Source organism: Rhinolophus ferrumequinum, chromosome X, assembly GCF_004115265.2.
Source record: "Rhinolophus ferrumequinum isolate MPI-CBG mRhiFer1 chromosome X, mRhiFer1_v1.p, whole genome shotgun sequence".
Lineage (NCBI taxonomy): Eukaryota > Metazoa > Chordata > Mammalia > Chiroptera > Rhinolophidae > Rhinolophus > Rhinolophus ferrumequinum.
This window is the reverse complement of record NC_046284.1, coordinates 111,354,610-111,368,720: the sequence shown is the minus strand read 5'-3', so window position 1 is coordinate 111,368,720 and position 14,111 is coordinate 111,354,610. Positions and strand designations below refer to the sequence as shown.

At 47.4% G+C, this 14,111-nt stretch overlaps 1 protein-coding gene across 9 annotated transcripts in view; it reads right to left on the bottom strand.

Moving 5' to 3' along the window:
- The window catches only part of MAP7D2 (MAP7 domain containing 2), a 91,770-nt gene that overhangs the window by 35,085 nt on the left and 42,574 nt on the right, over positions 1-14,111 (bottom strand). For 5 of the 9 annotated variants that reach the window (XM_033115120.1, XM_033115170.1, XM_033115126.1 and 2 more), the window contains exons 2-6: positions 11,322-11,399; positions 10,030-10,193; positions 3,357-3,468; positions 2,429-2,527; positions 54-164 (exon numbers count right to left, since the gene is read on the bottom strand). In XM_033115120.1, the coding sequence (XP_032971011.1) occupies positions 54-164; positions 2,429-2,527; positions 3,357-3,468; positions 10,030-10,193; positions 11,322-11,399 (564 nt within the window). The remainder of the gene's footprint in view (positions 1-53; positions 165-2,428; positions 2,528-3,356; positions 3,469-10,029; positions 10,194-11,321; positions 11,400-14,111) is intronic. The other 4 variants (XM_033115143.1, XM_033115179.1, XM_033115134.1 and 1 more) reach the window with 3 other exon arrangements.

Genomic DNA, 14,111 nt, shown 5'->3' with positions numbered 1-14,111 from the left:
GCTCACACTAGAAAGAAGAAAACTGGAGAGACCAGGTCTACACGTTCACTTGCCTCGGTCTGGGGAATAGGATATTGCCACGGTGGATGAAGACAGGCGCTTACTCATGGGAGGCTCCGTCTGCTTTGGCAAATTCATGGTTGATGTTGAAAGTTTGTCACATGCTGCAGAGAAACGCATTAAAGACATTGGTATCCATACCAGCGTAGACAGAAACACACATCCCAGTGTTCTTCCTGTCCTCATCCACACGCCTTCTAAATCACTTCCATCATCCTGTTATCTACCTAGCTTATTGGAAATGCCTGGACCACAGCAGCCATTGGTCTGAATCAAGATCTTCTCTTCAATATCTCAACTCTGTTCTTCTCTTCGATTTCAAATGTTCAACCTCACCCAACTATTCAACTAAAGCCATGCTAATCCCACCAGAAAATCATTTCCTTTTGTCCAGGGGCTTTTATTCAGTGTATTCAGACCACATGAAAACAAAACCAACCTGGACCCAGAGACAAATCACCACTGGAGAATGTTCTATGGTCTGACTGAGACTGCATGAGCTGAAGCTGGACTTTTTCTGAAAGTTAGCTATAGCTCAGGTTGGAGAGAAGTAATTTGTAAGGCAAGGAGCGGTATTTAAAGCAAACAACCTTTAGTGGTTAGATTCTTCCTCTTATCAAGAGATGGGGGTCACAAGGGCCTTTTCTCAAATGCTATGACTGTTTATGATTAGGATTTTAACATGCGGTCCCGGGTTTGGTGTTCTTCATTTCCAGCCATTATTTTAGAGTGGTTTCTAAACGAAACCATTACAGCAAATGAAGAGGTGCTGACAGCGCCCTGCCAAGCCATATTGGAGCCCGAGACAAAAGGAAAGATGTGTGCCCTGGCTTTAAAGGAAGCAAACTCATCAACAAGATTTTCAAAATCTACTCCTCCCCTCATGCTTTCAAACGAGAGAATTGCCATGTTTGACAATTTCTTCTGACCAAGTGACCACCTTAAAAATTGTTAATTAACTTAAGCTGAGGTAAAATTATAATAACTTCTGTTTTGGTATAAATAACATACTTAATCTTAAAATTATGTGAGTTTCAATACAGCTACTTTTAAATTTTTCAGTACTTTTGCAACTACTTTAATGTTCTGGAAAAAAATTAACCATTAGAAATTACATGAAGCCATGTATATAAGTAGGGGAACACATTTTCCCCTTTGCTTCAGGCTCCAATATGGCTCACCATGGCACTGATTTTTAAAAGTTCCATATTTTGTTCATCATGGATTGTTTGGCAGTAATGTTGATTAAAGTATTATTTTATCTTGTTTAGTGAGGTATTTGATGTCCCCTTAAATTGTGTGCCTGAGTCAAGTACCACACTCACCTTACCCTGGCCTGGGCCCTGGGTGTGATTCCCAAGGGGTAATTATCAACTGTACCTGCCTCTCTCAACCGAGGGGAGGCCAGTGTCCACACTACAGTTCACTTGGCCAGTGCAGCAAAGTCTCTGCGACTCAGTAATTCCAATAAAGATTATAATGGGACCAAGGATATTTATTCCTATTGCTATAAATTGATCTTCTGCATTGCTGGAAAATACCGCATCCCTCTTACATCTTGTTTTTTCTTTGCCAGCCAAAGATGGGTTGACTTTCTAAAGTCATTATTCAACGGGAGCCAACTTATGCTAGTTGTTTTTTTTTTTTAACTAAAGTTTATTGGGGTGACAATGGTTAGTAAAGTTACATAGATTTCAGGAGTACACTTCTGTAATATATCATCTATAAATCACATTGTGTGTTCACCACCCAGAGTCTAGTCTCCTTCTGTCACCATCTATCTGATCTCTTTCACCCTCATCTCTGGTAACCACTAAACTACTATCTTGATCTAGAACCTTAAGAATCTCCCAGGCCAGTATCCAAAGCAGACAGCCTATGACAGAGATGGCATCCAGAACAAAGCTCACCTACCTCCTTGTTTGGATCCCCGGTGTTAATACTGAGAAACTCTCTAATATTCCCTCTCAAACCCATTGTATGAACACCCAGAACTCTGTGTGATCACAGGTTTTGGTAACCAGAAGTGATTGAAACACAAATCTATTTAATACCCGAAACCGATGATTAATGAGAGTGTGAAAGATCTGACTGTACAAAAGCCAAACAGTGACAAGATTTTTCAAGGCAGAAGTTAGTGAGCTAAGGATGAAACGTGCCCAGAGCAGTAAGATGTAAGGCATGCAGAGCTCCACGATGACAGAGGAACAAAGAAATATGGGCATGTCATTCACATCCCTAGGAAAAAAGTTCTAAGGGCTCAGACGAAGAAATCAATTGTAACAATGCTGAGACAGACACGGTGATGGAGGAGGGTGACCAGAACGGTAATCACAAAACGCCATGGCGCGGTGATGCTGAGATATACCGTTGGTGGCCTCGGCAGTGGCGGCAGTGGTTCCCGGATCCAGAGGAAGTGTGCTGGCTGCTAAACCTAGAGGAGGGGGTGGGGTATTTTCTGATTCACCTACACAGCAAAAAATCAGAGCAAAGAAAGGTAAAAGGAAAAAGTCCCAACTTCTGGTTGATTTTAGTTTCTACTGAGGAAATTAGAAAAAGTAACTGAAATGGGTTACTGACTTCTCAAAAACAGAAAAAAATAAAGTATATTCACTGACAAAAGGTTACAAGCACAATACAGCAAAGCCAAGAAACTATATACAAATGTAAACCCATTTGTTCTCAGAAAGAGCTAGTATACAACTCCTGTGTAATACAGTGACAAGATCACAGAAAAGACACTGAACAGAGGGAAAAGCCACCCAGAGACTAGTAACAATCCATACATTAAATTAAACGTTTGAAAATTTAAAGATGAGTATGAATCAGATAATGAAATAAATAAGTCACTTTGAAACAAAATCGAAAGAGCAACAAAAATTAATATGAGGGGGGAAAACCCTCAGCCCATTTGAGAGGGTAACTGCTGCCCAGCCTTTCCTAGTCATGCTGCAACGGTGAGTTAGACTGCTGCCCTTTTACCTTCCCTGAAATCAGATTACCCCTGGGCTTGCCGGGTGGATCCGGTTAATCAGACTCCGCATTCATTTTCCTTGCTTTTCTTTTGCTTTACCTCACTGCCCAGTTATTGTATCAACTGCTGTTTGCCAGCAAATAGAATGCACAGATCCCCTTCACAGCAAATGCATAAACAGGAAGCTTGGCAGTTTGAAACATCACATCTGAAAAAGGTACCTGCAGATTGCTACAAAGTATCCCCCAGGTCCTGCAGGCTGTGCCCACCATCTCCCCGCCTGCCCTGGGGCCCTGCAATGCAGGAACAGCGCTATACTCACCATCACGTCCTCCAGGCCCTGCGGCCAGTGATGCTCCCCAAGAACACTTCTTCTTCAGCTCCAGCTGCTGCGTGCGCTCCATGGAACGGCGCATCATCGCTTCCAGCCGCTCCTGCCCAGTTCATGCAATAGAGAGCAAGATTAACCCTACAGCACTGACTGCCGCTCCTCAGTGCTCGGGGTGAGTCACCAAATGGGGCTCTGTACTCAGCATCAAAGCCGCCCAGGCACACGTGCTCTCCCACCAGCCACAGTTCTCAGTGGGTGGAGAATAAACAATGCGGCTGGTGCTGCTCCCAGCCCCAACACCCCTGGGCGAGGCTGCTGCAGCCAGGCCTCGATTTGTTTAAGAATAATGCCAGACAAGCATTAACTCCTTGAGGCCTGTCTCCAGTCCTGGTTTCCCCACTTAGGAGAACTGGAATCGTGCTCTGGAACCAACTGCATGCTTTTTGGCTGAAAACACAGAAAGCATTCGGATTTGAGAAAATTAAAATTAAAATAGAATTTGAATTTTATAGCCTTAAGCCTAACTTTTTGGGGCGATATAATGACTTTGAGAACTATTTTGCAAAGCCCCATTTTCATCTCAGAGCTTCTTAAAGGGGAATCAATTGTTTTCCACATTGTAACACTTTTCTGCTAGTTTCCAGGGGATAATGCTACATATTTCAGAATTTACCAAACAAAAGTAGGGAATCTTCCAGCCACAAAATAAAGCATCTATGCATTCTGAGTTAGATGGGAGGGAGAACTAAAGCTTTTAGCCAGAAGAGAAAAACAAGACAGGCTCTCTCTTAGCAGAACCTTTACCAAAAGCACCCTCTTGTATTAACCACCCCAATTTGTCGCTTTCATAAAGTTGGGCCTGACTACTGGCAAATATTTCCTTGACACTGGAGTTCCAATTCTTCACTCCCCATCGCCCCAATGACACTGCAAATACCAAACCCTCTCCCTGCCTCCAATGGAGGAGGCCAAGCAAGGTAAACAGTTACACTGACATCGCTGGCCCTCACCCACCCCCAGGAGCTCCAGGAACTGGGCGAATCCTAGCCCAACTCCAAAGCAAAAAGATACTCTCTTCTGCTGGCTTAAATAAACAAGGTAAATTAAGTTAGGGCAGCACCAACCAAAGAGCTGCGACTTAGAGTGAGGGAAACCCTCCCTTATTTCACTTACTAGAAACAGAGAAAGGTCACTTAGGAGATGCCGGGATCTATCCCTTTACCTACACCAGAAGGATGAGATAAGCATTCTCCACATCTCGGCCTCCTCTGCATAATTTCTCTCTGAATAGCACTTTGCTAAGAGACAGCCTCTCCAGGGACCTGAGAGCAGAAAGGGTTTTATTTCCTCCTGTAAATCTCAGATTTGTATTTGCTCTAGATTTTGGCTGAGACTCTGTAATCATGAGCATGCATTTCCTGGCAGAGTCCTTTCCTCTCGACCCTGGCCTATTAAATTCTGCTAGCCAACCCCAGGGTCTGCCCAAGGAAAGCTAGGGGCGTGGAGGGGCTGGAACTTCACTACTGGACATTTGAAGTATGGCTGCTTTGACTGGGGCTGAATAGTAATTAGATGGATTTAACATAAAGTGTTTAACCAATGACCTAATTTAAATGTTGAAACCTTTCACCTCAGAGTGAATATACTATTCAATGGGTTATGGAGATTTCCTACATGCTAGAAGGACCTCACAAGATAGTCCCTCATCTACTAGGAGACCAATGAGAACAAATACCAAGATTCGCCAGGCCAACATCACCAGCTGTCCAGGGGCATAATTGGAAGGAAATCCTCTACCAAAGCCAGACCTCCTAGACTCTTCAGTTACCTTTAGAAAAAATACCTCTCCATCCAACCCAATCCACTGAGCTGCTCCAAATTCCACCATTAGAGATTCATTCCTTTTCATAAGTAGGCTTATGAAAATGAAGCTATCCCTAAGAGAAGACACAATCACTTTGTGTCACTCACTTTTGGAGAGATGATAAAAAAAAAAAAAAAAAAAAGGTGGCAACCAAGCTCCATGGCAAGGGGACTTACAGAACTCAAAGTCGTCAGAATGGGGTAATTCAAACATGTCAAAAACAAAACTGGGGCTGGCCCGGTGGATCAGGCGGATGGAGCTCCGTGCTCCAAACTCCGAAGGCTGCCGGTTTGATTCCTACATGGGCCAGTGGGCTCTCACCACAAGGTTGCCAGTTCGATTCCTCGAGTCCCGCAAGGGATGGTGGGCTACACCCCCTGCAACTAAAGTTGAACATGGCACCTGGAGCTGAGCTGCCACTGAGCTCCTGGATGGCTCAGTTGGTTGGAGCGCATCCTCTCAACCACAAGGTTGCCGGTTCAACTCCCGCAAAGGATGGTGGGCTGCGCCCCCTGCAACTAGCAACGGCAACTGGACCTGGAGCTAAGCTGCGCCCTCCACAACTAAGATTGGAAGGACAACAACTTGACTTGAAAAGAGTCCTGGAAGTACACACTGTTCCCCAATAAAGTCCTGTTCTCCTTCCCCAATAAAATCTTTAAAAACAAAACAACACAAAACAAAAAAACCAAAACTGGTCCACATCACTCTTGTTAGAAGTCAGTCCTACAAAGGTCAGTATTACTGTGTGTGTGTGTGTGTGTGTGTGTGTGTGTGTGTGTGTGTGTGTGTGTGTGTATGTTTCTATCCCTTCCCGTGCTAGAATGGAAAGAGTCCTGGATATGGGGTCAGGAGATATGGATTCAAGTGTCACCTCTACCTGCCACTTTTTAGCCCTGTGACCTTGAGGTAACCGTTTAACGTCCTTGAGCATCAGTTTCCTCATCTACAAAATGGAGATGGTATTACCCATATGAAACCACTCAAGTCTACAAGGTAATGACTAGCATAGTAAGTCCTGAGCCAATGCTAAGCGAACCCAAGTCTGAAGAGGAAGATTGTTAACAGGGAGTAGAGCAGTGAGTGGTTCCCAAACTAGAGTGAGCCGGCACCAGAGTTCCCGGAGGGCTTGTTAGAACACCACTGCAGGGCTCCACCCTCAGAGTTTCTGATTCTGCAGGTTTGAGGAAGAGCCTGCTGCGAATTTGCATTTCTGACAAGCTCCCAAGCTATACTGGTGCTGCTGGTCCTGGGGCTGCACTGTGAGAAGCACTGGTTAGAGGAAAGGCTGAGCGTGAGAGAGTTTGAGAAAGTTCAGTCACATCAGAAGAGCAATATTAATAAATATTAGAGCTGCATTCCGCATACCACAATTCCTGCCAAGTTCTGGTTCTCTTGATGATCGATAGAGGATGGGGAAAGAGCAAGGCAGATTCTTGTCCCTAGAATGTCCTCTATTGGGTACGGCTTAGTAGAAGGAAGGAATGAGGAGATCTCACCCTTGACCCTTTGAGCCCTGGCCCTAGATCTGCCTGGATGAACTCAGAGGACGGGCAATCATGACCAAGTGACCTGCTGAGCTGGCCTAGCGGGACAGCACCATAAAAGGCCTCCAGCAGGGCATGGCCCAGCCAGCTCCGGCAGGAGTGGAGGGCTGGCTGTGCCTTTTCCAGTGCCCTTACTACACATATTCTGGGGATGACAGTGTGGGGACAGGCCCCCAAATGGTCCTCAGCAGGACTCCACAGAGGATCTTTTTCTCTACAAACAGACGTCCACATTCGACCAGAAAGCCCAATGCCCTCGGAGAGGCTAGCTCTCAGCACAGTGAAAAGTTTTGTTTAGGTAAGTTTAGAAATTTCTCAGTTTACAGCCTGGTGGGTCTTGTAAGGTATCGAGCAGTAAGAGTATGAGAAGTTGTAATGTGTCAAAATAACTCCTAGAGGTGAAGCTACTCTCTGAGTGAGGCGTTGCTTGGTTATTAGTTCAGCAGGAGGAACATGAAGTTGGCTTTGCCAGATTCCATTTTCCAGGGCCTCTAGTCGGGAAGCTATACTCCTCAAGTGGAGAATGGTGAGCACACTGTGTTGTCAGCCCTAACCCAGGTAAGTGACAAGGGCTTATTCCACAAGCTCGATTCTTGGGGCACGTGAGGGTTGGAGGAACCCACATTGAGGAGAAAGCAGCCTCTAGTGAGAGAATGAGCTCAGACTCAGGGTCTCAAGTGGACACTGGACCCCTCCCCCCCTTCTCTAGGATAGGCCTGATCAGTCTCCAGCCCTCAAGACCTCTGGGAGCCAGGCTGTCTGTGTTGCCCACTTCTATGTTGGCAGACAGGAGGCCTCCCGGCCAAGTCTGGAGCTCACCCGCACAGATGTGAGGAGTTACGAAGAGCAAGACCACGGCAACCTTAGGGACACGGAGCCAGGGCAGGGCTCGGCGGGGAGGGGAGTCAGCAGGCCTTTTATGAGCTCCTAATATCAGATCCACAGAGGTAGGACTTGGTAGGCAACCAAACACTTTCCAACAAGCTAGAGGAGCAAAATGGGCTGCAATGGAATGAACCATCTTTCTGCAGAAGTTTCTCCCTGATCGACAGAGACAGAGCATGACAAAAAGAACTGAAATGGAGAATCCCCACAGCCATGTGCCAAGGAAGCAGCAGCCCTCCCGAAGTTCTCCATGGGGGCAAACGCAGAGGGTTTCCTTTGCAAAGGGGCTCTTGTAGTGCAGACGTATCCATCCTATCCAAAGATCACCCATGAGAACAGCAAACAGGGCTCTGCACGGGCACAGCGCCGAAGTTAGTGTGGTTAACAAGCCAGCTGGGTGTGGAAAGTCCCTAAGCTGCACCTGGGTCTCCTGGGGCCCTGAGGGTGGGAGCAGCGGCAGAGGGAGGCTGCTGCTGCCTTGTGTTGCTGCACAACCACGGGAGGCTCAGCTCTCAGCTCTGCCCTGCTGTGTCCAGGGAAAAGAGGGAAGCAAGCCTGGCTTGTGTCTGTGCTGACGAGGGTCAGGCAACATCCCTGTTCCCCACCATCACCATGTCAGTGATGAAAAGGAGCACACAAAGCAAATAAAAACTTATCCGGCAGAGCAACCACTAATGATTCAGCTGCATCAGGGCCATCCATCTGGCATGATATTCCCTCATCTGCAAGGGTGGGGTTAGTCCGATAGCTTGATTTCAAATGCCTCCGGCACTACTGTTCAATAAAGAAAAATTACAGACAGAGAGCGCCTCAAAGGCGGACCCCTGTGCCACTGTCACGTGTGTCCCAGACTTGGGAAGTATCTCCCATGACTACACAGTACCCCTCTCTTCCTGGAATCAACAATCCCACGGGATGTCAGGAATCAAAACAGAGAGCCGGGAGGAAGGAGACAAGCTGTGCGTCAAGGAATGGAGGATGGGAAGAAAACAGATGAGTCCAGTGACTCACGACAAATGCACACAGGCTGGGAAAGCAGAGATCTGTCCCAGGATACTGAAGCAGCCTAGCACTCTGTGGCTTTCTTCCTACTTTGTACCATTACCTTTTGAGGGAGGTAGCTCCCTCTTGACCTTGCTTCAGACAAGGTCAGCTGAAGTCACTGAAGGGAATCAAACATTTCTAGCATTACTCTGTGCTAAGTGCTTTGCTGGTACTTTCACAAGTCACCTCCTTGAATTCCTGTGACCACTTCTGTTTTGGGCCGAGAAGACTGCCTTAGAGGGTCATGGGGGGCAGCTGGGTATCAGCTGCCTGCTAGGGGAGCTGGGATTTGCACCGGGAACAAAGGAAGCCACACAGTGACCAGGCTGCAGGTAGCAACGATGAACTCGAGCTAAGACCCTTACTTAGACTGTCATTCGCTAAGAAGAACAAAGAAATCTCCATGTAAACGAGCACTTTGTGGGCAAAGATGGGTGTAATTGTGTGTGTGCATGCATGTTTGTGTTTTTTAAATTAAAAAAAAGTGGAAGAGGTAAATCATGATAAACCATTCAGAGATCTAAAAAATACTGAATGTATATTAATGTTTCTCTATCCTATAGTGTTGGCGATTAACAAACCTCTATATCGTTCATACTAAGTGATGAGTCATTATACCTTATGAATAAAAAATGATCATCTCCTGATACAAGGCTATGATTATAGCCTTAAAATACACTTGTTAAGAAAATCTATATCCCAAATATGCTTTCTAAATATATTTTCAAAGTTTAGTCATAAAGGACTCTGTAGGGGTAATTACATTCCATTTCTTTTAAAAAAGGTAAGTGGAGAAAAAGGATGATTAAAGCAAGGAACAGCATTAAAATTTAAATATACTAGCGTCTTTGTATTTGAAGGGAGACTTTGATTTTCCAGCGGTGAATAACAGGATCAAGTTCTCTTCTACCCTCACAGCCCTTTCTCTAGCCTCCTGTCTGCCCTGCAGGCGCAGGCCCCCAGAGTAACCCACAGGCCTACATTCCCCAGCCCCCATCCACATTCCCCTCCGAGTCCTAGAGTCAGAAAAGGTTAGGCCTGGAAGAGGCCTTGGAGACTGCCAAACCCAACCCCCTTACTTCAGAGACAAGCAATTCAAGGCCCAGAGAAGCCCACTGGCTTGTCCAAGTTCACACAGCAAATGGACAAATCTCTTCATTCCTATTCTGTGTCACGCTACTGGAAGATGGCATGGGGAGCCACCAAGGAGAGAGCTTAGGAGCAGATCTCTCTCGCATCCCAGAAGGGGGCAGGACACTCAGGTGCCCTAAACACCAAGCCCTCTGTGAGCTGAAGAAATGGCCTGGGGGTTCCGGGACCTTACCTCCTCCTCCCGGAACTTCTGCTTCCTCTTTTCTTCCACGGCTGCCCTCTTCTGGTCCTCCCGCTGCCGCTGCTCCTCCAGTTTCCGCCATCGCTCCTCAATTTGCTTTTCATACTGGAGCTTGGCTCTTTTCTGCTTCTCCAGGATCTGCTGCTCCCGGGCAGCTAGGGAAAGGAAAGTGGAAGAGAGGTGGTATTACCAGAGCACCCCACACGATCTGAATCAAAACCAGAAACGCAGAAGCAAGAGACCAAGAACGAAGTCTGCTGGGCTCTTAGGCTGCAGTAACTGAGATGAGGGGTTCTGGGATCCCGGCCACTAGCTGGGTGACCCTAGGCATGTTAACCACATAGTCTCTTTGTTTTGGTTTCCTCCTCTGTGAAGTGGGGACTGTTACATTTGCAACATCAGTGTTATGAAGACAGAATGAGACAATGCAGAGAAAGTGCACAGTAAGTGCCCCTCCAGCGGGAGCTGTTTCTATTGTTGTTATCAAGTCAGACTTGTCACAATGGCTAAGCCATCATACATACACTGGTTGAGAAATGAGTTGTAAGGGGACGTTCATTCAAAACACATTAACTGTGCATACTCCACGCACCAGACACCGAGCTAGGCAAGGTGGGTAAACGCGAATAAGACCGCCTTCCCCCATAAGAGAATTCCTAAAGGGGCCTTAACTCCACCTGGTCGAGTCAGGGAAGGGTTTCCTGGAGGAAAACCTTGATCCAACCAGCAGGAGGCAGTGAAGCAGAACTTGAAAGCTGCTCATTTGTCGCAATTCAGTGGGGAAATCACTACCTATCTACGTCAGAGCTCCCTGTGGGGACGCACTGTACTTAACCATCTATAGCCTGCGAGAGGTAAGACAGCCTTTCTCGACCGGGTTCCTCATTCTAACACAGAAAACGTCTTAATGCTGATTTCTCAGTTCTCCCAAGGATGGCCCTTCTGGATGCCCTGGTGAGAGCCTAAGTGAGCGCACACAACGGGTGCCTGAGGGGTGGGGGCAGCGACTGGTTCTCGTTCTTCTCCATGCTACCCACAGCCCCCAGCACAGTGCATGGAACACAGCACAGGCTCAGGGTTTGCTGGGAGAGAAAGTGAACTGCTCGGAGAATTACAGAACTGGGAACGTGCCAGCCACGGTGTGGGCTCCCCAGTTCTCCACGTTCATCTAACAACTGTCCTAGTTTTCTTCCAATTCAGTCACAGATTTCTAATGCTCCCTAGGTAAGACACCACCATATCTCCACTTCGTTGGACCTAAACAGACAAAGGGCACAACTTACCAAGACATTTTTCTCTTTCTTCTCTTCTTTCTTTAGCTAGTCTTTGTCTTTCATCGGATCTCAAAAACCCATCCATGCCTATGAGAAAGAAAACACAATCAAACACTTCTTCACTCTTTCCCTATCTGTTGAGTACCAGGGGCTGCCGGGCCCGCGCCCTGGGTCAGGCCACAGGCACACATCACCCACCACCACTGCTTCTTTCTCAGAGGCGTGATCTATCACTCCCCACCACACACACACACGGCCCGCCCCGGGAGCTGAGGGGCAACAGCCACAACTTCCACATTCTCCCACCAATGCCAGCCCCAGAGAACCAAGCCCTTTCCCTATTCCTCTGGCCCTGGGCTTGGCCCTGGAGGGCTCAGAAAATGTTACAGGTGACAAGAGGCCTGGCAGTGTGCAGAAAAGCCCACCAGGCGTCCCCTAGCTCGGCTCCCAGGGGAGGGAAGCGCAAAAGCAGACACCAAGATGACACAGATAATGTGAACATTCCACCATCTGGAAGGAGCCGACTGCTGAGGGACATGCGTGAGAAGTACAAAATCGTTTGATTTCATTTCTCCAGTGTCACTCTTAGCATTTTAGAATCACAAAGAAGCAATATAATGTACTTCTATTTGTCATTTGACTATCTAAAAAAAATAAAATGGAACAAATGGTGGTTCCCCTAAAATGTCTGGGAAGCGTCCCAGGAGCTCCTCACCTCCATCCATCTTCTACAGGCCTCTAAAGGGCATTCTAAATAAAAAATGAATGCTCTTCGTGGTTGTTTTAGGATGAGAAATCATTTAGTGCTCTTGGTCACAATCGGTCAGTCGTATTATTTATACCATGTTCCAGGACAACATTTGGGAGAAGTCGGCTTGAGTGTTAGCACAACCAGATTCACTTTCCCAGGGCCCAGCGCTCCTCTCTGGCAGCATCACGCGCTGATGTCACAGTGCACCCGCCCCTCTCCGGGAGGTTCCCGGCCTGTCCAGGGGAGGGACCTGGGGGCCTGGACTGCAGTGTAGGGCATGCAGATGCGGATGGAACGATAAACACCGCATTGTCACGGTTCCCCACCAGCACCTGCTTTTGCAGCCTAGATTACGGCTCGGGGATATTAACGCTAGACAGATAAGTACTAGAAAATCGACATGTACTACAAGTGCCACTCCCCATGTGTGTTTTCAGTCAACTCAATCATTACGAAGCTACCAACAACACAAACGGCATGAAAAATATCAAGGCCTGACTTCTCAGCTTATCACTGCCGGCCCCCCACAATCGCACCCCAAACCCTCTTCCCAGCTTGACCTCAGCACTGACCCTTTCTTCCAAGCACCTCGAAGCTCAAAATGCCCCGTTTCCCACACCACCGCGGCACCTATTTAAACCCCACACACTTTTAAGACCCCACAGATCCCCAGACCCCGGGATGCACTGTGCTCCCACACGGAGGCGGAACCCTAATTTCATTCTGCTTGGTTGTTGTGTTCTCCTCTAACTCGGTCTCACTGAGGAGGGAGAGGCTACCGAGCCACCATGGTGGCTTAAAGCATCTCTGGTTCACACAGCTCAGGCCACTGCCCCCCACCCACAGTGGCTCCAAGGTGCACACACAGTGCTCAAAGGCAGGCACGTAGCCAGTGGAAGGGGAGCAGGGAGAAAAGGCCAGGTTCCTCTTCTCTCTAAATACTTTCAAGCTCTAGTCTCTACCTCATGAGTTTGATTAGTAAGAATATGTTCTGTGAAAAGCTACAAAGAAAAGTCTAGGAGCCCTGGTCAGATGCTTGTGTCAGCGCCCACATCTACTCATCCGCCCAAGCAGGACCCGCACCTCACTCTGTATTGCCCAGGCCACCTTCCAGGTGTTACTGGGCTTGCCCGTCTCTAAGGTACAGCCTGAGAACCACTGAAATAACAGAAGGCTGTTATTTCCAGGGACTTGCATGATTTTAGGCTGCCCCCTTGTGGGCACTTATAAGAGTCACACCCTCAAATCTTGCTGTCCAGAAAATCTTCATTATTGTGCTAAGAGTTGTCATCACCTGCTTTGTCTTAACGGGCAACAATCGAGCAGTGACTGCAAACCAAGTGTATTGCTTGGATTTACCTGGCCCAAACACCCTATGACGATGGAGGTACTCTCACCATCCTCATCTTATAGGCGCAGAAAGGAAAGGAAGGCACAGAGAGGTTAATTAACTTGCCCGAGGTCACACCATCACAAGTGGAGAAGCTAGGTTCCAATTCAAGAACCTGACTCCAGGACCCACACTCTTAATTACTGTTTCCCTCTGTGGCTTTCCAGCACAGGAGGAAGTGTAACAGCTTGATTTTGGTTCCCATGAAGTGTAACAGCTTGATTTTGGTTCCCATGAATGGAAGTCGTGACTCAGTATCCAAGGCAGGAAACAAATCCCATCCTCGTCCCACGAATGAGCCTGCAAATTGGGGGAGAAGTGTGCGTCTAAGTCATTACAGAAGTATCAGGGCCGGTCTGGTGGCGCAGGCGGTTGGAGCTCCGTGCTCCTAACTCCGAAGGCTGCCAGTTCAATTCCCACATGGGCCAGAGGGCTCTCAATCACAAGGTTGCCAGTTCGACTCCTATAAGGGAAGGTGGGCTGCGCCCCCTACAACTAGCAACAGCAACTGGACCTGGAGCTGGAGCTGAGCTGCGCCCTCCACAACTAAGACTGAAAGGACAACAACTTGACTTGGAAAAAATCCTGGAAATACACACTGTTCCCCAATAAAGTCCTGTTCCCTTTCCCCAATAAAATCTTCGAAAAGGAAAAAAGA